The following is a 22,534-nucleotide window of genomic DNA, read 5'->3' on the forward strand; positions in this document are numbered from 1 at the left end:
GCTGACGAGGACTGAACTCCACTTCACCCGGGCCTGGCCCAGCTGCCTCCCTCCTGGCTCCGTCCTCCAGCTTTGTTCTCTGTGCAGAGCTCCCAGCTGGTGGATGAGCCATGGGCAGTGATGCTGGGGTCAAGGGGAAGGAGCCATTTTCTGCTGACCCGAGCTCTGCAAGAAGCCCAAGGAGGAACTGGAGCCTTGCAAGCAGGCAGCAGTTTTAATACTCCTGCTGCATCTGTAACTGCTAATGCAATTCATGTGCCCTGGCTAGCCCAGGGCTGCTGGGCACAGAGCTCTAGGGGCAGGGTCATGGTGACAAGGGAGCTGTTTTTCTTCCTGGCTTGTCTTAAGTGTCTTTGCAGAAGAGAAGGAGCAGAGAGCCAGCTCTGCAAAGGTGCAGGTTGTCCCTGGCTGGCCAATCAAGCTGGATGCACGGGGGATGCTTGGCTGCTAGATCCTTGGCACCTGTGTAAGGCTTGGCCTTTCTGCATCCCCTTTGCTGAGGGTTCCTTTTGCACCTTTTCCTTTGCTGAGGCAAGTCTGTTGACCTGGGCCATGGATGTTGCCTCAGGGGTGCAAGAAGGGAGGTATCACCTGAAATAAGGCACCTCTGGTGATGCAGGGACCCATGGCAGCACTGTAGATAGAAAAGCAGGGTGCAGCTCTTACAAGTCTCAGCTCTGTGCTCCCCCACCTCTGTGACCCGTCACGGGGACCAGGCCAGCATGGGCTGATCCTGGGATGCCCCACAGCTGCCTGCAGCAGTGCCCAGGACACTGTCTGCAGTCATTGAAGCCCTGGGACACCCTGTCCTCTTGCAGGGAGGGCTGCAGAGGGAGTGTTGGCTTGTCTGGGACAGGGGATCGCAGGGTTGAGCCAGTAACTGTCGGTCTTTGGACTTGACTATGGACAGCTTTGAGGACTGTGCAGTGGTTGTGGGCCACGGAGCAGATGGCGGCCCTGGGCTGCGGAGGTGGTGGTGATGGGCTGGGGCTGGCTCGTGGTCTTCTCTGTGATGCCAGCCCTGTTCATGTAGTGCCTTCCCTCATCCAGGTAACAGCCACAGATGCAGACAGCGGCACATTTGGCTCCCTTTCCTACTCCATTGGTTCTGGCATCGGCAGTGTTGTCCCCACACAGTTCAGCATCGACAAGCACACGGGACAGCTGTGCACTGTGCAGCCTCTGGATCGTGATGAGGGCACATCTGCCTATGATTTCACCATCACTGCTGTTGATGGGGTGAGTGCTGGAGTGGCCGCGGGGATGCGATGCTGCTGTCTCGGCACTGTGCAGGGGACACTGTTGTTCTTGCCCCTGCTCTTTGCACCGTCTCTGATCAGGTCCTTCCACAGGGTGGCCTGAACTCCATGGTTTATGTGAAAGTTTTTCTGGAGGACATAAATGATAACCAGCCAGTGTTTTACCCCCTGGAGTATGCTGCCAGCATCAGCACGCAGAGCATGCCAGGTACAGCTGTGCTGCGTGTTACTGCCCACGACAAGGATGAGGGGCTCAACGGGAGAGTGACCTACCACATTGTCCTGGGAAACTCACCCCCTCTCTTTGCCCTCAACAAGGACACAGGTGAGAGAGAGCTCAAGGGCAGCCAGAGTAGGCAGCACTCAGAGCAATGGGATGCGGGCAGGTGTGAAAACCAGCCTGAGGGACAGTGCTTGGTCATCTCAGCAGTGCAGTCTGCCACCAGGATACATCTGTTCCTCTCCCTGCCACATCTTCCCTGCCTCGGCTTCTTGAGCCTCTGGCAGCCCTTTGCCAGACTCAGTCTCTGACCTTTTGTTTCTGCCCCCTGCTGGGGGGCAGAACTTGTTCTGTTCTGTTCGTTCTGTTCCTCACTTGTCCTGTCTTCCCTCCTCTCTTTCATTCCCCATCCGTGACTCACTGCGCCTTTCCCCCTGCATGCTGCTTGCTTTGCCCCATCAGGCTGTATCCTGCTTAGTTCCTTGTCCCTGCCCTGTTCCCTCCCCTCCCCTGCTCAGTTTTACTCTTCATCCCTGTGACTCTCTGTTGTGCTCAGTCCCACCTTTCCCGCTGGCTGCATTTGCTCTGCCTTGCTTTGGCCACCAAAGCCAGAGCAGTTTCTGCTAGGGAGGTGAGTGCATGGGTGTGTGGTGCCAGGGTCTCTCAGCAGAACAAGAAGGTGCCCTGTGCTCAACACAGGCATCAGGGTCCCTCCACGCTGGTCCCCAGGTTCCCAGAATGTGACTGGGATGAGACAGGCCAACCAGCCATCCTAATGCAGGGCCACCTCCTTTGTAGGGCCTGTTGCGGATGGTCCTTCAGTTCTGTGTCTCCTCCAAGAGCCTCCTCGCAGCCCAGACCCCACCTGCTGTGTCGTGACCCTGCACCCCGCAGGGGAAGCCCTGTTCACTCCTTCCTCTGTCCCAAGACCTGCCCTCTGGCTTATTGCCCCCAGCCCTTACCCCTGCTTAGCTCAGGGCTGGGCTTGAGACTGAGAAGGGGGGATTTGGGGAGGCTTTCCCAGGCGGGCTCCTCTTCTTTACTCCGGTTCTTCCATGGTGACCTCCCCCCTGCAACACACACGCATTGTTGACTGTCCCCTTAGGTCTTCCTTTTCAAGCTTATGGTTCGGCCTGTTCCCTTGGTGCCAGAGACAGGCAGGGGTGCGGGCATAGTGCCCTCTGAGCTGCTTTCTTCCCTAGGTGTCATCTCCCTCTCATGGTCGCTGAGTGGTAAAGCCAACACCCTGGTGCAGCTGGTGATCTCTGCACAAGATGGTGGGGGCCTACAGGCACAGCCAAATGCCCAGGTGAACATCAGCATCGTGGAGGGCACAGTCTCACCCCCGGTCTTTGAGCAAGCTCAGTACTTCTTCACAGTGCCTGAGGACATGCTGCAGGGTGCCAGTGTGGGAGCTGTCCGGGCCCAGAACCCTCCAGGTATGAGCTTGTCCCTTTCATACACAGTCACTTTTCCTGTCCCCACGTCATCTTGAAGCAGGTGCTCCTCACAGAGCAACCCTGTTCTGGGAGCTCTGCGCACACACAGGGGCACACATACCCGAATGTGCAGCCATGCGATTGTCAGTCAGCTCAGTGCATGCTCTCACATGTGTGCTTACACGTGTGTGTACACACACACTTCCGCACGTGTATCTGTGCATACATGTACATGTACACAGTGCCACTGTACGCCTCCCAAGCAGAGTCTGCCGCAGGCAGCGCTGCCCAACGCTGCTGCTGTCTGCAGGGGGCTGAGGAGGTGAGCTGGGTACACAAATAGTTCTTCCTGTCTTTGTTTCCTTGTCCACAGGTCATGCTGATGACATCTTTTATTCCATCTCCTCGGGGGACCCTCATGGCTACTTTTCTATTGACTCTGCCTCTGGGCAGCTCCGCACCAGCCTGCCTCTTGATCATGAGTCCCAGGCAGTCCTCGTTCTGGATGTCCAAGCCCGAAGTGGTTCACCTCCTGCCTATAGCAACACACGCGTGAAGATCTCTGTGTCAGATGTGAATGACAACGTGCCGGTGTTCCCAGCCCCCTCTGACTCCATTCTGCTGCCAGAAGCCACAGAACCTGGGACTACAGTGTACACTTTGCAGGCCGAGGACCGTGACAGCGGTGCCAACGGTCAGGTGTATTTTGAGCTGGTGTCAGGAGGTGATGGCACCTTCAGCGTGGAGCGCTCTTCAGGGGCAGTGCGACTGATCGGGGCCCTGCAGTATGAAGCCAGTGCAGCCTACAGGCTGGCCATCATGGCCCGCGATGGCGGTGTTCCCCAGCTCAGCTCCACGTTCACACTGCTGGTGCACGTGCAAGCCGAGCACGACAATGGGCCCATCTTCGACACACTCACCTACCGCGTGGAGGTGCAGGAAGGTGTGCCCGTCTCCACCCGCTTCCTGCAGGTGCGGGCCCTGGCACGCGATGCAGAATCCGTGACCCTTACCTACCACTTGCGTGCAGATGGGGATGCTGCCAGCTTTGGCATCATGCCTGAGAGTGGTTGGCTGTATGTCAAAAGCGCACTGGACCGGGAGACACGGGACCTGTATGTGCTCACGGTGCTGGCCTCAGCAGGGGGCAGTGGTGCAGGGGGGGAAGCCCGGAAAACAGGCACCAGCACTGTACGGATCAGCATCACTGATGAGAACGACAACAGCCCCCGGCTGAGTGAGGAGCGTTACTTCTTCACTGTTCCTGAGAATCAGGCTCCTGGTAGCAGTGTGGGAAGGGTGATGGCAAGTGACCGGGATGCTGGGCAGAACAGCCGGCTCACCTACCGCCTGCTCCAGCACGATCCCAACTTCCTTATCCACACACAGACAGGTGAGAGACTTTTGGCTTCCTAGGCTGGCGCTGGCTGGGGAGAAAGTCCAGGGCAGGTCAAAAGTGATGCGGGCCAGGCCAGCGCCACAAAAGAATACTCCTTTTCCTCCCTCTGTGGTGCTGGGCTCCCCAGCAACATACCTGAGCACAGGCTCTTCTTTAAAGCATTTTTTGGGCTGAGCTGTGTCCCCACTTCTCCCTCGCAGGGGAGCTCAGCACCAAGCATAGCCTGGACCGGGAGCAGCAGTCCAGCTACCAGCTCTTGGTGATCGTGCAGGATGGGGGAGCGCCACCCCGCAGTGCCACAGGAACCGTCTATGTCACTGTGCTGGATGAGAATGACAATGCTCCTGCTTTTCTTCATGTGGCCAGTGGTCAGGAGCTACCCGTGCAGGTAGGGGCAGCAGGCTGAAGCCCTGGTGAGGCAGGGGTGTGATAGCCTCTGGGTTTGGGGACAGGCAGTTCTGCAGGGGCAAATGGAGTGGGCAGGGGCACCCAGCCAAGTTTCAGGGTGGGAGGTAAGCAGGCACAAGTTGCATCTATGCAGCAGCCAGGACAGTCTGGTAAATCTGATTGAGATGCGGTACGACTGGTCATGTCCTTGGGAAATGCAGACAACCCTGTGCACAGAGCAGGTGAGGACTGCACAGGGCTCTGAGATCAATAGAACTGACCAGCAGGCAGAAGCTCTTGGCTCACACGTCTGCAAGCAGGGAAAGCGAAAGGGAGCCCGAAACCTGGTCCAGCAGAGCCAGGGGTGAAAGACACTGGCAAGCAGAGAAGCATGGGCTGCCATTAACATCTAGGTCTCAGGAATTTTGGTATAGCCACTTGGCTTTCTAGGAGGTCAAGAAAGCACTGCCCAGCTGGATTTTGCACTCACAAGGGTTTTCTGAGAATCTGCTATGGGTCCCAAGCCAGCCTTCCCCCTCAGTGCTGTGTGGTGGCAGCAGTCATGCGGGCACTGAGTGTGCTGCAACCCGATTTATGTCTGTGCTGCTCAACAGAAGTGGGTGAGGACCATTATTCCACCCCCAGCCCCAGCTGGCTGCATCTGCTCGGCTGTAGCCCCTGTGGTGAGGGCTTGCGGGAGCTGGGCGAGTGGTGCTGGCCACAGTGGAGCAGGATGGGCAGCAGTAGAAGCCCCGTCCTCATCTCCTCTGCACAGAGTGAGGAGAACCTGCAGCCAAAAGGATGTGCTTGCTCTGCATGTTGCTGCGCTTCAGGCAGTGCTCTCAAAGCCACTTGTGCTGTGCTGGGTTCAAAACCATCACAGTGATGGCAGCCTTTGTCTGTCACAGGTCCTGCCTGAGCCGCACACCAGAGGCAGGTCAGAGCAGGCAGGACTGTATTGGCAGGTCACTGCCATGCCTGGATGACCATCAGCACAGGACCCTGGGGACACTGCACCTCCAGTCACACCTTCCCTGTTCATTGCTTTTTCCCTTCCTGTTACAGGTTGCAGCCATCCCTTGCCCAGCTGCCTTCTTGCATGTCCAGCTGGCAGTCTCGGCTTGCAAAACTGTCAAGGCTTGGCCTGGATGAAGGCGTCTCTCAGGGCCTGGTGGAGGCAGAGGAAGGCAAAGTTAGTCTTGTCCTCTGTCTGAGCAGGGCTCTGGCCTTTGAGTCTCTCCTGCAGGCCAGGGGCCAGCCGTGGCATTGCTGAGGCTGTGACTGAACAGGCTCTGCAAAATGGCATTGCTCACACTGCGTGTCTGCAGCCTGCTGAGTGTCCTCTCTCCGGGGCAGGGATACCCACCACACACTTGCACAGCAGGTTCTGCAGTTGATTCCAGTGTTTGGGGGCGTGAAATGCTGGGAGTGTCCTGCTAGAGCTTGGGAGGTGTCTTCTCATACAAAGGTACCACAAAAGCATACACATCCTGCGGGAAACAGAGTGAAGTCGGGACAGATTTAGAGTCCTGAAGGCAGGTAAATGCTATGACAGTTCTGAACAAAACAAGTATTGGGGCACTGTGGTTTGAAGCTCTCCTGCTAGAAACACAGGTAGGGAAGGGTGAAGCAGAGGAAGAGGCCGCTGTTAATCACGATTTAGGTGTAGAAGAAAAGCTTGGAGGGGAAGGTAAGACCTGAATGATAAACGCTCAAGTGATTTATTGCAGATTTGCTCACTGGAGTGTCCATATCAATGTTCATTAGGCAAAGCAGAGGGAGGTTTCTGTATGGGCACCTTGCTTTAAGCATCAGCTAGAGGGGTATCTCCCAGTGCCGGGTTGCAAGATGCGCTTGTCGAGCACATTGGTAGCACACTGGCAGGACCAGGTGGTTGCAGTAGTACTACCAGGAACTGCAGTTGTAGTAGATCCTCCCAGGGAATGATCCCTGGGAAATGGGAGAGGGAGCAAAGAGGGGGAGAAGCGGTCTGTATTCACAGAGCAGGGATATCACTGGTGGGTGCCTAGGACTGGTGCTGGTGCCCTTGCTATTTAGTGTTTACATATGTCCTCCGGAAGAGGTGGTTGGTTGTTGATGTTACTGATCTGTTCATAGTGTTCATAGTAATAAAGGTGAGGGCTCCCTGAGAAGAACTGTAGAAAGATCTTGTTTGACTGTCCAATTAGAAAAGAAGATGGGGAATGAAAGTCACGGTTGCTAACTGGAAAGTGATACAGATGGCAAACAGCAATATGAATTTCACTTACACAGTGGTGGGCTCTGAACTGGTTATGGAAGTTTAAGGAGTAGATTGGGGCGTCACCATGAATGCTTTGTGAAAATGTCAGCTCAGGGCTCAGCCGCATTCAAAAAGGCAAGTCAAATGCTGAGTTTTATTAGAAAAGGAACAGAGAATTAAAGAAAACATCATTACCCTACCTCTCAAATTCCGCACACACGCTCTGCCCAGCCTCCATTCTACTAAATAAGCAGTAGTGCTAGAAAAGGTTCAGAAAAGGATGTTAATGTGATCTTCAGCAGATAATGGTTTCCATGCAGAAAGAAAGTAATTTAACATTCTTTGGCATGGAAGAAACTGTAGGAATATAACAGAGGTGTGCAGTAAATGGCACAGAGAAAGTCATGGGGACATTAGAAGTTGCTTTTTTCACAACACAAGACCTATGCAGGCAGCTTCATAAGAAATGACCAGGCAGCAGGTTTCAAATAAACAAAGGCAGTACTTTTTTATGCAGAACATAATTAAATTGTGAAATCATTGCCAAAAGTTACATGGGTTCAAAACTAGATGAATTTATGGAAAGAAAAAAATTCATCAAAGGCTGTTGAACAAAAATACGATCTGTGGCTCAGGAAGTGACTTTAGCCACAGACTGCTGGAAGCTGGGAAGGTTTCACAGAAGGATTATTCCGTACATACCCTATTTCTTGCATCTTCTCTATACATCCACTGCCAGCCACTGTCAGAGCTAGGCCAGTGGTTGAGGTGGCTCTCTGATCTTTGGACCAAACTGGTATTTGCAGCAGCCTTCTTGGAGGGTGGACACCTGACCTGGACAAGTCTGCCTGGTAGCAGTTTTACTAAAGCTGAGGTTTTTGCAGAGGCAAGACTATTTTGATTGCTGTTTATTCGTCTGGTTGTACATCTGAGATGGCATTTGTACATGGAGCCTGTGCAGATCGAACTCCTCTGCTGAGTCACTGCTTTCCCCAGATGGAGTTTGAGTCCTTGTGGAAGAGAAGTGCGGCCATGCACATGAGGCAGGAGCCCCTTGTATCCTGATGGAGGGCGATTAGGGACAGGATGGGGGGCAGGCTCTGCCCCAGCCTGTTACAGAGGAGGGGCTGGAAGGGGCCCCCTAAGCATGGCCCCAATCAGAGGTGTCCATGCAGACACTCCTTTTCATAAACAGCTGAGCTATATTTAGAAGGTCCTCTGCCTCCATCGCTGCTGTGAAATGCTGTTCCAGATTCCTTGATCTGGTAGTTAGAAACCGTCTCTTAATTTCCAGCCTAAACTAATTTCTGACCACTTTATACTCATTTGTTCTTGTGCCAATATTGTGTTTTTGCTTAAAGAGCTCTTCTCTCTCCTTGGAATTTCCCTCCCCTCTCCCCAGTGTTTACAAAGTGCAGTCACATCACTGCTTGGCCTGGCTAAACAAGGCCAGCTCCTCTCGTCTCCCCTCCCTGAGCGCTACCAGCGTGATGCCAGCAGCTTGTGCAACAGCATTAACACTTGCCTCCTCTCAGGAGCTTGCAGCTTCTTTCCTGGGATTCTTTCCTTGCATTCTTGCTCTGATTCCACTTGTCTTTTTCATGAATGCATTAAAGTGGTACCACACAGAGGTCACCTAGCACAGCTAGATCTGTGAGGATGATTTGTGCTGTGGGATGTGCTGATAGGATGTGCATTTGAGGTCTGTAGCTTCAGGATGTGAATTTGATGTCTTCTGGTGTGGAAGGGACCACAGAATTTGTGCCAAGTGGAGAACCTGCCCTACCCGTCAGGTGTGGGTGGCTGCAAGGAGTCTGTGCTGGAGGAGAGACAGGTCAGCCAGCAGGCCTGGGTTGTTTGCTGAGGGTAATCCCAAAAACTGACAGGTGGTGAGAGACAGTAATGGGGATGGGTCCATTTCCGTAACTATCTGGGAAAGGTGCTTGCATGCAATGCTGTTACATGTGGTCTCTGTCAGGAGGCTGGTAACTCACCTGAGAATACGGGATTAGTGGAGCATGTGCGTAATTAATGCCTTGATGGTACTGTGATGCACTGGCACAAAATGGTGTTCTTAAGTGCCTACTGACAGGTAGTCAGCAGTGCTAGCTAGGAACAAGAGAGAGAAGGGAAAAGCCCTAAGAGTCCGGGTGTCCAAGCCCAGGAAGAGCTGCCAGCTGCATTTCCAGAGATTGCAGACCTCCCTGGGCTGGCTGGTGGGGACTGAGAAAGTCATCTTCCATTCCCAGAGTGACTGGCCTCTGAGCCTGTCAGTGCTCACACCTTTGCAGGTGTCTGTTGGGGGGCAGAAAGAACCAGGACGGTGGTGGAGCCCTGGTTTACCTAGCTGTAGAGGCTTTAGGCATAACAGGAGTGAAATGGTGTCCCTCCATCACACTGCAGCTCACTGCTGCAGCACGCCCCAGCGCCGCTAAGCTGGTTGCTAAACAGGGCGGTATGGGAGGAGGGCTGGCATGGCAGAAACTCCCTTTGCCAGCTTCGCTACGGGCACAGCCTGTGGGTGTTGCTGCAGGATCTGTGCCTTGGGTGAGGTGCACAGCTGCTGTAGGGAGGTGCAGATCCTGTGCCATGCTCGGGGTTTTGTGGGGGTAGTCTGAAGGGTGCCCTGTGCCACTCAGCTGCTCCCTGGGCTGTGCTACAGGTGCTGGAAGAGAAGCCATCGGGACTTCTAGTCGCCTCCCTGCAGGCCAAGGACCCCGACGAGGGTGAGAATGGGACCATCATCTACTCACTGATAGGTATGAGCTGCAGAACTGACTGATGGTGCTCTCAGCCTTGCAGCCATCACCCCTGTGGGCAAATGGGTGCCCACTGCCCAAGCTCTGCCATACCGTGCTCCCTCCTCCATCCCAACCTGCTCCCTGCCCTCCCTCCTCTCTGCTTTTTCCTGCAGCATTTCACCTTCTTTCTGCAGGAGCCTGGGCAGAGCGTTTCACACTGCACATGGCTACTGGAGAGTTGCGGACTGCCACAGTTCTACGCCGATCTGATCGTGCCGAGTACATCTTCACTGTGACGGCCAGTGACAGGGGCACGGTACCTCGCAGTACGTCAGCCATCATTCGCATTCAGGTATCCAGCACCCCTGCTCCTCTTCTCCTGCACCATCTATCCCTTGCTCGCGTCCTGGAGAACACCATCTAGCTACTTGGCAGCCCTCCTCCCCGCCTTCCCACCCTCCACTGCCTTCATCCCAGTGCACCCTCTGCCCTTGCTCAGCTATTGATCCAGCCCTAAAATCTGTGTGGGGAGAACCTGGGATGGGAAGGGGTGGGTCTGTCTGCCATTGTGTGTGTTCTCATTTGTAAAGTGGTCAACAGCATTAATAGTAAGCAGTTCTGTCTTTTTCCTGGACAGCAAACCCTGTCCTGGATATGCTGTTGCAGAGAAGACCTCAGAGGTCCCCTGCACAGTCAAATTAATCTTTCCTAGCAACTATTGAAAACAGCATTGCTGACATGCGGGGTGTTCTTCATGTCCATATAACTTTGGCACTTGCTGTCTGGTGTGTTGGCCCAGACAGCCAAGTCCTTTCTCTGTTGTTAGTAATGAGCTTCCTTTTACAGCAGAGACTTCGGTTTCCCCCTAGTTAAGGCACCTTCACAGCACACCATTCCACAGCTTTCTGTCCCTGCTCTTGCAGTTCCCAAAGCCATTTGACTCTCCTTGTTTGACGTTCTGCTGCTTTCTGTGCTGGCAGTGCCCTCTAACATCGTCAACAAGTTCATAATGTGCTCAGCTTTCTTGTGCCCTTGCATCTGTCAAAAGCAAATACCAGCACCAAGAGCCATCTCTGCAAAGGCCAGCTAATGGCTTTCCTTGAGCCAGTCAGTCTTCTAGTCCTTTCTGTCACACAGCCACACTCATACTGTGCCTTTTCTCAGTGTAATGAGTGATCTCCCATGTGCATCAGAGCCCAGCTAAAACCCAGGCAAGTTAGAATCACTGCATTTCCTTTGTCCTTGAGGAGAGCAGAGGTGTTAGCCTGGCACATCTGCCTTTAGCCATTTCACAATGCATTTTATTCCATTTCCTTTTTATGCCGTGTCTGTAACTGTTCTTGTCACTAAAGTTGTTCTACAGCCTTCAAAGTGTTCAGGCCAGGCTGGCAAGCAGGTTGTCCCTGAAGTGCATGTTGGCATCCCTATAATGTAGCAATTTGCTTGACAGTTGCGAGTTTTGATACCCCTTTGGGCTGACAGTTTTGCTGTATTCTCTTTTTCCCCAGCTCCTTGACATGAGTGCACTGAGTTTTTCAACATATTTTTTTTCCCTTCAGATAACACTGTGGCTTTTCATGCATCCTCTGTCCCATCTGCAGGTGCACTTCATCCCCAAATTAAATCCAGTATCTTTGGGTAATATTGGATAATCTTTCTTCTCTATATCTCTCATCTGGATGAGTGTTACCTCTCATCTTTCCCACTCTTGCTTATGTTTTGCACAATTTTTTCTGCTGGTGTCTGTTGCCTTTGCAGTGTCTAACACAATCACAGACTCACAGAATGGTTGAGGTGGGGAGGCACTTCTGGAGGTCATCTTATCCAACCACCCTGCTCAAGGAGAGACATCCAGTCAGTTGCCCAGGACCATGTCCAGGTGACTTTTGACTGTCTCTGAGAATGGAGGCTCCACCACCTCCCTGGGCTACCTGTGCCAGTGCTCAGTCACCCTTACAGTGAAAAGTGTTTCCCGGTGTTCAGAGGGACACTCCTGTGTTTCAGCCTGTGCCCATTGCCTCTGGTCCTGGCACTGGGCACCGTTGGGAAAAGCCTGGCTCTGTCCTCTTTGCACCCTCCCTTCAGGTTTTTGTATTTGGCAAGATCCCCCCTGAGCCTCCTCTGCCCAGTCAGCAGCTCTGTCTGTCTTTACCTACCCTAACTCTCCCGGTGAAGCTCGTCTTTCACCCTGTCAAAACCCGTGCTTGTTCTCAGTGTGTTTTTCAGGTTCTCAGGTTGCTGTTGATCTGTTAGGCCACAATAGATGAGACTTTGCTTCCCGACAGCTGCTCCCTGCAGGCCCCATGTCCCACTCTGCGCTGGCTCCCCAGTAGGACCTCCTGGCACACAGCACCCTGGCATGTGTCCCTCACTGCTGCCTCTCCTTACAGGTCCTGCCATCCTCCCGGGTGCTTCCACGGCCTGATGCCACTGTGCTGACCCTGCACCCTCTTGAGGGGGTCAGGCCAGGGTCTGTGATTGGCTCGGTGGCACCTCCAGATGCTCCTGCGCGAGGACAGCTGACCTACACAGTGGTAGGAGGTGGTGGGGATGGCACCTTTGTGGTTGACAGTGTCACAGGGGAGATTTACGCTGCCCGGGAGCTGGACTATGAAGCTGGGGCACGGCATGTGCTTCAGGTGAGTGCTGAGGACACACAGCATGGCTATCCCTCCAGCCGACTAGTGCTGGTACAGATCCACGTGCAAGACTGCAATGACCAGGCACCCACCTTTCCTGAAGACCCCATCACCATCGTGGTGCCCGAGAATGCCCAGGCTGGCTCATCCATCTTCACCTTCCAGGCACTGGACGGGGACGGGGTGGGCCCCAACAGCCAGGTGCGCTATGCCCTGCTGCACCAGGAGCCCTCCGGGGCTCCCTTCCAGCTTGACAGCCGCTCGGGGCTGCTGACCCTCCGCCAGAGCCTTGACCGGGAGGCTGCTGCCTCCTTCCTCTTGGTGGTGGAGGCCACGGACCAGGCTCGCAACATCAGCCAGCGCCGCTCGGCAGCTGTCACGGCCCGTGTGTTTGTGACTGATGAGAATGACAATGCGCCCGTGTTCCTCTCACCTGCTGCTGTCAGCGTCATGGAGGACCAGCCAACGGGGTTTGTGGCGCTGCATGTGGTGGCCCAGGACAACGATTTGGGAGAGAACGGACGTGTGAGCTACTCGTTGCGAGCAGGCAACAGTGACGGCCGCTTCCACCTTAACCCTAGCACTGGTGAGGGCCCAGGGGGGTGCGGGGTGCGCAGCAGGGATGCGGGGAACACGGGGACTGAGGAGGGTGCGGGGGCACAAGGGGATGTAGCATGGTGCACAGGAGGAGGGCATGGGCTGGGGAACCCAGAGGAGGAGACTTGCGGGGTGCATAGAGCCCCAAGCATAGCACCTGGCTGGCATGATACTGCTGTCTCTCTCAAGACCTGGCTGTCCCTGGCTCACTGCAGTGCCTGCAGCCTTGCAATAGCTCTGTCCTGGGAACAGTTTGCCCTGGTGCCATGTGGTCCCAGCTTGCCAGTCTCCCTGTGTCTGCAGGCGCGCTCTCCATTGTGCGGGCCCTGAACCGGGAGGAGGTGGTACAGCACAACCTGACCGTGGTAGCGACGGATCATGGTTTCCCACGCCGCTCCGCCACACAGCTACTGTCCGTGCTGGTGCTGGATGTCAACGATGAGGCTCCCACTTTTGAGAAACCTGAGTATGAAGCACACATCATGGAGAACTTGCCAGCTGGCAGCCCTGTGCTGCAGGTGCTGGCCATGGACCGGGACCTGGGTGAGGATGCAGGGCAAGGGTGAGCTGCCCAGTTTGTTCAGGGGTCCTTCTGGAGATGCAGCACCCAGAACTGGGTGCATTCTTCTTCCTTCCACCTGGTTTGGAGAGCCTGGATGACCATGGAAGGAAGGATCATCACCTGGCCTGGAGATAAGAGATGAAGGCTGAATCCTGGGAGGAGCTGAGAATGAGAACAGGGACTGTGATTCCCTCTGCTCCCTAAGCCTCTCTTCCAAGCTCCTCTGCTTCCTTGGAGGTTCACTGGCCCATCTTCCCTTCTATAAGCTGGGCTGGGCGAGGACCTCTTCCACCACACACCTCTGCCCCAGCTTTACTTGCCAGGGAGTGAGCTCATCCTCTCCCACAGCCTTCATGGCTCCTGGGTGGGAAGCCTGGGAGGAGGGAGGTGCAGGGCTGTGAGCCAAATAAGAGGCTTCTGGGGTCACTGCTGGGCTGCCCTCAAACCGCGTTCCTCCCTGCAGGTGCCAACGGGCAGGTGTCCTATGGGGGTCTCTCTGGGGGGCCATTCTCCATCCACCCACAGACGGGGCTTATTGTCACCACACGTGCCCTGGATCGCGAGGAGCAGGAGCAACACGTGCTGATGGGTAGGGCTGTGCTGATGCGCGAGAGGGGTGCAGCAGCGTAGGGGCAGGGAGCACAGGGGAGGCAGATGGGTGCTCCCTGCTGCTGGGGTAGGGCAGTATTGCAGGGAGGGGAGGCCATGCGATGTGATGGGGGTTTGTGGGGCAATAGGGTTGTTGGGTAGACTGAGCATGCAGGAGTGCCAGTGATCCCATGCCTGGCTGCCCCCGTGATTGGGCATTTGCATATGACAGCCTTGATAGCAGTTCCCAGTCAGGAGGGCAAGCTGCAGTGGTCTTGCTGTGTTCCTGCAGTCTATGCACGGGATGGTGGCCTGCCCCCCAACCTCTCCAAGGCAACTGTGCGGATAACAGTGGGGGATGAGAATGACCATGCACCACACCTAGAGAGCGAGTCCTGCTCTGTGGAGGTCCCTGAGAACCAAAGCTCTGTGGCACTTTACACCCTGCGGGCCACCGATCCTGATGGAGGCGAGAATGGGCGCTTGGAATACCATGTGGCAGGTGAGGAGCACAGGGAGCTCTGTAGCTTCTTTCTTTAAGAAGCAGTAGGTAAGGGCTGTTTACCCTGGGTTGCCCATGACTCTGCGAAGCATCAACCGTGGCAGTTCGTGTTCCGCTTCAGTTCTCTCGTGCTCCAAACCGCGTGTAGCTGCTGCCACCTCTCAGCCTTCTAGTTTTTCTGCCCTCAGTAAAGTGCACCCCAAGATCTAGACACCCTGCAGTTCCTCATTCCCCAGGCTCTTGCCTGGTTCCCTAGGCTTGGACTAGTTCCATACCTCTCTTGGCTAGTCTGACCTGTTGAATTTACAGGTTGCGAAGTGAGACGTCTTTGCTGTTATCATGCCATGCATTATCTGGGGGCTCCCTCTGGCAGCTGCACTGGCCTGTAAGCTGTTGGAGTCAATTCTTACGTATACACACCCCTGGACCAACGAGATTCAATCTCACTGGGCCCTTACAGAGAACAGCTCACTCTGCCCTCCCTGCCAGGTCACAATGGGACGGACTTCATGCTGTCCTTCCTTGTACCAGTTATAGTCATGCAGTCTTGTTATTCCCTCTTCTTTTCCAGATGGAGACCCCAGGCAGGACTTCAGTCTAGATCCAGTCTCTGGTGTCCTCTCCACTGCACGTGCTCTTGACCGGGAGCAAGTTGCTTCCTACAGCCTCACTGTGGTGGTGCAGGACCATGGCACCCCCCCACGCAGTGCCACCATGTCAGTGAACGTGCGGGTGTTGGACCTAAATGACAATGCACCTGGTTTTGCTCAACCCACCTACGTGGTGGAGGTGCCAGAGGACTTGCCTGTTGGTGCCCTGGTGCTGCAGCTCGTGGCTGAGGACCCTGACGAGGGCACCAATGGGCAGGTCTCTTACTACCTGGGCAATGAGTCACTTGGCATGTTCCAGGTCGAGCCGCAGAGTGGGCACATCAGAAGTGCCCAGGTGCTGGACCGGGAACGCCAACCCAGTTACAGCTTCCTGGCCAAGGCTGTGGACTCAGCACCATGGGAGCCCAAGAGTGCAGCTGTGCGTGTCACGGTCACAGTGCGAGATGTCAATGACCATGCCCCTGCCTTCCTGCACAGCCCACTCACCGTCAACTTGTCCCGCCATACACCCCTCAAGCAGGTTGTGGCCACCATGAGGGCAGAGGACAGGGATGCAGGTGCCAATGCCTCCATCCTCTATCGCCTTGCCACCCCCAACTCTGCCTTCGCAATCAACTCCTACACAGGGGATATCCAACTGCTGCAGCCCCTGGGGTCACTCAGCCAGCGCCAGCGGACACTCTTCATCCTGGCCACAGACCTGGGGCAACCAGCACTCTCCTCTACTGGTGTGGTGGTGATCCATTTGCAGGAAGAGCCCTACTGGGGGCTGCGCTTTCCCCGGAGCACCAGTGATGTGGCCCTGCCAGAAAATGCTGCCCCAGGTATCAGCTGAGCAGAGTGACCAGCAAGTGCTGGGATGAACTGGGACAGAACAGGACGGGAGGTGGGTGCTGGGCTGGCAAAGCTGTGGAAAACTCAAACCAGGGAGCACTGCAGGGTCTTGGGAAGCCCCGTTATGCTTTGGATAGAGCCAAGGGACTGCAGGCTGTGACTGGTGCCCAAGCTGTTCAGGGTGGTAATCCCTGTGCATTTGCCTCAGGGTGTTTGGATCACTGTAGGCAATGACAGGTGCCCAGTTACTCCTGGGAGGTCTGCAGGGGTCACAGTGAGACTACAGAGGGGCCTTGGACAGGCCACAGGAATCCTGGTTCTGAGCCCAAAGTTACCATTAGATCTCACTTCCTCTGGCAGCAGCGTCCTTGGGCAGAGCTGGGCTGCTGTGGTACAGCACGTGCTGCCCAAGCACCACCCTGACCCTCTCTGGGCCCTGCCCTGAGACTCTGCTGCCCCTTCACAGTGTTTCTCTCTCTTCCAGGCACTGCTGTGGCAAGCATCCAAGCTATGCACACCGGGGGATCTTCTGGACGCATCACATACAGCATCATCAGCGGCAACGAGAAGAATGCTTTCCTTATTCAGCCCACTTCAGGTACAGCACCGAGACCACCTGGGGAAGTAGTACGTGGGAGGCCACCTGTGCTCTGCCAGTGCCTGCACAGCTATCACAAGGCTCAGAGCCCCCTCAAAGGCACAGGAGCACAGTCTACACCTGTATACCAGTGAATTAAATAGTGTTAGCATTTAGACATGGACACTAACCTGTCATTGTCCAGAGGTTGTTAGCACAGCTCCCAGCGCAATTTTGGTCCCCCCTAACTGGACCTTTCCCCAAAAACCTCCTAGGCCCGGTTCAGGAGTTAGCAGAGGCCAGGACCATCACTAAGATGCAATCTGGTTGCAGTCCCTGCCTCAAATGGCAAGTTCAGCCAAGTGACACATGCTGTGTTGGGGCCTCAAGAGCCAGGGACCTGTACTGCCATGCTTTGTTCTCTGATATGCATGTAGCTGTTGTGACTGCAGCACTGGTGCGGATTCATGACTGTCTCCGTGCAGTCCCACAGGTGACAATAAACAGGGAACCGCACACTGTCCAGTGGGCATTCTAACGGAGTCTTCCCTCTGCACCGGACTGTTCTTGAGCAGCCAGCAGGTGCTGAACACATCAGTGGTGCTTGTGGGTGGCTGGTAGCACAGGCACAGGCAGAGCAGCGATGCAGGTTGCAGGGTGCTGCCCAGTGACACTGGGCCAGCTGGCATTGTTTGCACCACGTGCTTCAGAGGGCAGCCTTTGAAGGGCCGTACATTCCTCGGCATCACGGAAAGCCTGGCTGAGAGCAGGGTGAGGGGTGCCTTGCTGTGAGTTTGGTGCTTGCCCTGTAGTTTGGAAGAGACGGGGATATCACAACAGCTGGTATCAACACAGGCTGGGGGACGAAGGGGTTGAAAGCAGCCCTGCAGAGAAGGCCCTGGGGGTACTGGTAGATGAGAAGCTCAACATGGCCCAGCAATGTGCGCTCACAGCCCAGAAAGCCAACGGAATGCTGGGCTGCATCCCCAGCAATGTGGCCAGCAGGTTGAGGAAAGTAATTCTGCCCCTCTGCCCCACTCTGGAGAGATGCCACCTGGTATACGGTGTCCAGCTCTGGAGTCCTCAGCACAGGACAGACATGGACCTGTTGGAGCAAGTCCAGAGGAGGTCACAAAGATGATCAGAGGCTTGGAACACCTCTCCTGTGAGGACAGGCTGAGAAAGTTGGGGCTGTTCAGCCTGGAGAAGAGAAGGCTCCGGGGAGACCTTAGAGCAGCCTTTCAGTACTTAAATGGGGCTTGTAAGAAAGATGGGGACAGACTTTCTAGTAGGGCCTGTAGTGGTAGGACAAGGGGGAGTGCTTTGAAACTAAAGGAGAGTAGTTTCAGGCTCGATATAAGGAGGAAATTTTTTGCTGTAAGGGTGGTGAGGCACTGGCACAGGTTGCCCAGAGAGGTGGTCAGTGCCGCATCCCTGGAAACTTGAGGTCGGGGTGGACAGGGCTCTGAGCAAGGCTCTGATCTAGCTGAAGATGTCCCTGCTCATGGCAGGGGGGTTGAACTAGATGACTTTTGAAGGTCCCTTCCAACCCAAACTCTTACGTGATTCTGTGATTCTATGATATGAGAAAGTTGGTCTTCAGAGCCCAGACTTCAAGATGGACCTTCTTCTAAAACCCTTGTTCTCTTGTGCCTGCCAGATGGTTGGGCTTGGGACAGGATCCCAGGCTGACAGAGATCTTTCTGATACTGCTTGTGCCCTCTGCAGCCCATGGCCGCTCTGCAGGTCCTTGTGAGCCACCCATGGTACGGCACAGTGGGCCCTCCGTTGGCACCATGATAAAGTACTGGCCACTGCAGATTGCCCACAGGCATGGTGGGAAATGCTCAGCCATGCACAAGTACCCATTTGAAATCACAGTGCCCGCGGCAGCCCAGTGTTAGCACACATCCCCTCAGCCACCATGCAGGCTTCACAGCGCCCTGGTGTCACTGTGAGCCACTCACTGCACCGTGCTGCTGCTGCAAGCAAGCCACAGCATGGGCACTGAGAGCACCGTGGAGAGGCTGGACCAGCACACCGTATCTCATGAAGGAGGTCCCAACCCCGAGTGGGGCATGGCCCCACTGACTCCTGAGGAACCTGAGCTACAGCTGCGGGTTTCCTGCTGCAGCCCTGCATGATGGCAGCTGGCCCAGCACCATGCTGAGCTGCCTCTGCAGAACTGCCTGCACCCTGGCTGTCCCAGAGGGCCCAATGCCACCTTGCAACAAAGCTACATGCACAGCCTGACCACAATTCTTCTGTCACCTTGTGCATGCCAGCACCCAGACAGTGTAACCCCCAATCCCAAACTGAGCTCAGGCGTTGGTACTTTGCAGTTCCGGAAACCCAGAGTCAACAGGCAGGTGTACTAAAACACCAATCAGGCTCACAGAGGTCTTTGACTGTGGAGAGCTGCTGCACCCACAGCTCCCCGCGTGCTGCCAGTCCCAGGGGTTGCTGCCTCCAAACGAGCAGCCTTTGCACACTGCCAAAGGAGCGTGTCTGTCTGGAGCTGCCATTCAGAAGTAAGCGTGTGATAGCTATGGAGCTTGGCCAAAGCTGCTGTGTCCATGAAGGAAGGGCTGACAGGGTGGCACCCTGGCTAATTCTGTCTGGTCCCTAAGCCAGCACCCAGATCTCTGAGCCAGCAGTCACCCTGCTCCTATGTGTACTCAGGTCTCTCAGCCAAAGTCTACATCATAGCCTGGGGGTGAAAGCAACCCCAAGTGACTCCCAGGCTGCCCATGGGGCTGCCAGAGCCATGCCTTGTCCCGGCCATTCCTTTCAGAGCCAGGCTGTGTGAGAACGGGGGCTGCTCGGATCTGCCCCTGAGCAGAGCTGGTGCAGCCCTGCACCACTGCAGCAGCTCACACCTGAAACCCAGTGCCAACAACGCAGCTGGAACAGTCCTCACAGAGACTTCTCCTTCTCCTTGCTTTTCCACCCAGGTCTGCAGCCAGACCCTGCACGCAGGGACCATGCTCCCCACTGTGGGAGGCTGAGACCTCTGAGGTCAGTCATGCAGTGAGGACTCCTCTCCCTGCTGTCCTAGGTACTGTGAGCAGGGCTGTGCTACACCGTGTGTGGCTGTGACACTGGCCTGCATGGCAAGCTGCCATGCTGTGCTGCAGCAAGGCCTTATGGGGTCACAGTATCGCATCCCCCTGTGATCCCAGTCCCTTTGCATCCCTTTGTCTTGTCTCTGCTCGAGCTGTGTGTGCCAGTGATTATCAGAACCCTGGGCACACCCTGGCTGCACCTGCATTGCATCTTGGTTGCTGTGGCAGTACACTTCATCACAATGAGGAAACATTTTCCTTGGGCAGAGTCCCCAGAATACAGGATTTTTCCCTTAAAAACGTGTCCCTCCTTGAGTACCGTTTGCCTGTCTGTGAGATACTGCCCTGCTTTCTCCCAGGGCAAGAGACTGCATGCTGCAACTGGGTATGGAGTGCTGGAGCACCACAATGAGGGAGGCCAAGGGCACTGGCACAGTGCTGCTCTCCTGCCCTCTGCCAGCTGCCAAAGAGTGCTGTACTGGGCCCCTGTCCTTCAGCTCTGTTGTGACACTGGACCAGTGCATGGCAGCAGTCCATGACCATCCTCAAGCCACCCACAGGATTATCTCCTCTCCAGAGAGGACCAGAGGTGATGTCCCCAGGAGCTGTGTGGGAGCTTTGCATTGGAGAGCTCCAATGTCCAAAGTGCCCACTGTGGACAAGACCAGAGCCGGGGAATGCCACAGGAGCATCCTCAGCCCCATACTGTGGCAAATGGTGCCAGAGGGGCAAGGGAGCACAGCCAGCTCCCAGCCCTCACCACCTTGCATGAGGTGAGGATGCAGCCATTCTCCAAACCAGGCTGCCATGCTGGTAACTGTAATCTTGTGTTTTCCATTCCCGGATGTATGGCCTGGTTTCAGCTGCGTGCACTGGAACTCATATGGTCATCCAAAGCTGCCAGCAGAGCTCTTACACAGAAGCTGAGCTCGTCCAAGGCCACATAGCTGTTCTAGGTGCCTGATACCACATCCCTATCACCTGACCACTTCACCTGATAGTTGCATGTAGATGCTGAAACAGGCTGCAGAGGGAGTGAGGCTTGTGCAGGATTCCCCAAGGCAGGAACTCAGCCACAGGAGCACTGTTCTTCCTTATTAGATTTGAGTGTATGCCTGTAGGAATGCTGCCAGCTGTTTTAGTGTATTTTTTGGGATGACCTCCACCTTCTTGGGTGGGACAGCAATAGCTTGTCATTACGAAATTCCAGGTGCACAGTGGCTCAGGAGGACAATAATGGATATCTGTCCTGAGACCCATAGCAGAAGAACTGCTGGCAGCTCCTGCAGTGTCTTTGTAAGGATTTGACCTAGACTAATAGCTGCAGCTACGTGACTTTTCAAGCACTGGAACAGGCTGCCCAAGGTGGTGGTTGGGTCAACATCCTTGGAGGTATTTAAAAGATGTGTAGATGTGGCCCTTAGGGGCATGGTTTAGTGGTGGACTTGGCAGCGTTGGGTTTAAAGTTGGGCTCAATGATTTTAAAGGTCTTTTCCAACCTAAATGATTCTATGATTCTATGACTTTGGCTTGGAGTTTGATGAGCTTGTGTAGTCGTATGAGCTTGACACGGAGCAGTTCTTTTTTAAACTGGCCAGCACCTCAGATGGTGTCTCCATAGTGGGATGACTATTGCATGTTTTAATGTCAGCAGAAGCTGTCCGGCCCAAGCAAGGTGCAGGATTTATCACCCAGGGCAGCTGGCTGGAACTGACGAGAAGGCTGTCAGTTTGGAGAGGGCTCACAAGAGCTCAGTGAGTTTGTTCTGTCTATTTGAAAATGGATGGGTGAGCAGAAGGATGGACTGAGTGCAAGAGAACAGAAGAGAAGATGAGGGGTGCATGTGCTGTTGCATCACTCAGCCCCTCTTCACTCACCCCATCCTGCTGTTTCCCTGCTCCCAGGTGCCATCTCTGTTCAGGACTCCAGCAGCCTGGATTTCGAGTCCAGCCCCCGGCTGCGCCTTGTTGTCCAGGCAGAGACAGCAGCTTCCTTTGGCTTCATGGCCATAAACCTTAACCTACAAGATGTGAATGACAACTTGCCACGCTTCCAGCTGCAGAACTATGTGGCATTCATCTGGGAGTCACAGAGCTATGACTCACCAGTCATCCAGGTATTGCTGGGGGCACAAACAGGGACATCCAGGCCGGTGGCCTGACTCTCTGCCAGGGGGAGGGGGGAGGGAGCTGTGCCGTGGGCCTGGGGCTGGCACCTACAGATAGGTCTAGCCTTGGAGGGCTCCACAACTGCACTGCTGCATCTCTCATGTCGCTTTTCAGGTCCTGGCAGATGATCTGGATCAGGGAGCGAATGGGCAGGTGACTTATGCCATCAACCAGTCCCTGCCAATGACAGGCTTGTACCACATCGATCCTCAGACTGGCACCATCACTACTGCCGCCATCCTGGACAGGGAGATCTGGTCCCAGACCCGGTGAGTGGAGCCAGCTAATTTGTGCCACAGATATGAGGGGGGTGTAGCTGTGGAGCAGCATCTCCAAGGCTGCGAAGGATACTCTGCTACTTGGTGCCACCCAAAGCTGTCTCAGCCCTGTCTGCAAAATGTTTTTGCCAAACAGCGGGAACTTAGTCTTAGTGTTAACACGGGAAGCAAATGGTATCAAAGGCATGTCAGATGGCCATGTTCAGCTTGGTCTTTTCACATCTGAGAAGAATGTGAGAGGAGGCCGTGGACTTCTTTCAGAAGCTGCACCCATTCACTTTCCTGCCTGCTCAATCCAGACCACATATGCTCAGTCCCTTCCCACTCCCATGCATTGTACCCTCCTGACCTGACACACACGCTTCAGGCACTATGCACTGCCCTGAACCCTCTTGCAAGTCCTTCTGCATTCAGCCAAGGTCCTCT

The 22,534-nt window shown here is 55.0% G+C and overlaps 1 protein-coding gene across 3 annotated transcripts in view; it reads left to right on the forward strand.

Moving 5' to 3' along the window:
* The window catches only part of DCHS1 (dachsous cadherin-related 1), a 55,788-nt gene that overhangs the window by 25,001 nt on the left and 8,253 nt on the right, over nt 1-22,534 (forward strand). For all 3 annotated transcript variants that reach the window (XM_080375742.1, XM_080375744.1, XM_080375743.1), the window contains exons 3-17: nt 1,051-1,239; nt 1,353-1,584; nt 2,682-2,918; nt 3,292-4,311; nt 4,518-4,705; nt 9,609-9,705; nt 9,882-10,039; nt 12,078-12,912; nt 13,227-13,466; nt 13,949-14,074; nt 14,366-14,575; nt 15,147-16,010; nt 16,505-16,618; nt 21,567-21,778; nt 21,945-22,099. In XM_080375742.1, the coding sequence (XP_080231868.1) occupies nt 1,051-1,239; nt 1,353-1,584; nt 2,682-2,918; nt 3,292-4,311; nt 4,518-4,705; nt 9,609-9,705; nt 9,882-10,039; nt 12,078-12,912; nt 13,227-13,466; nt 13,949-14,074; nt 14,366-14,575; nt 15,147-16,010; nt 16,505-16,618; nt 21,567-21,778; nt 21,945-22,099 (4,877 nt within the window). The remainder of the gene's footprint in view (nt 1-1,050; nt 1,240-1,352; nt 1,585-2,681; nt 2,919-3,291; nt 4,312-4,517; nt 4,706-9,608; nt 9,706-9,881; nt 10,040-12,077; nt 12,913-13,226; nt 13,467-13,948; nt 14,075-14,365; nt 14,576-15,146; nt 16,011-16,504; nt 16,619-21,566; nt 21,779-21,944; nt 22,100-22,534) is intronic.

This window comes from Falco punctatus (assembly GCF_963210335.1).
Source record: "Falco punctatus genome assembly, chromosome: 2".
Taxonomy (NCBI): Eukaryota; Metazoa; Chordata; class Aves; order Falconiformes; family Falconidae; genus Falco; species Falco punctatus.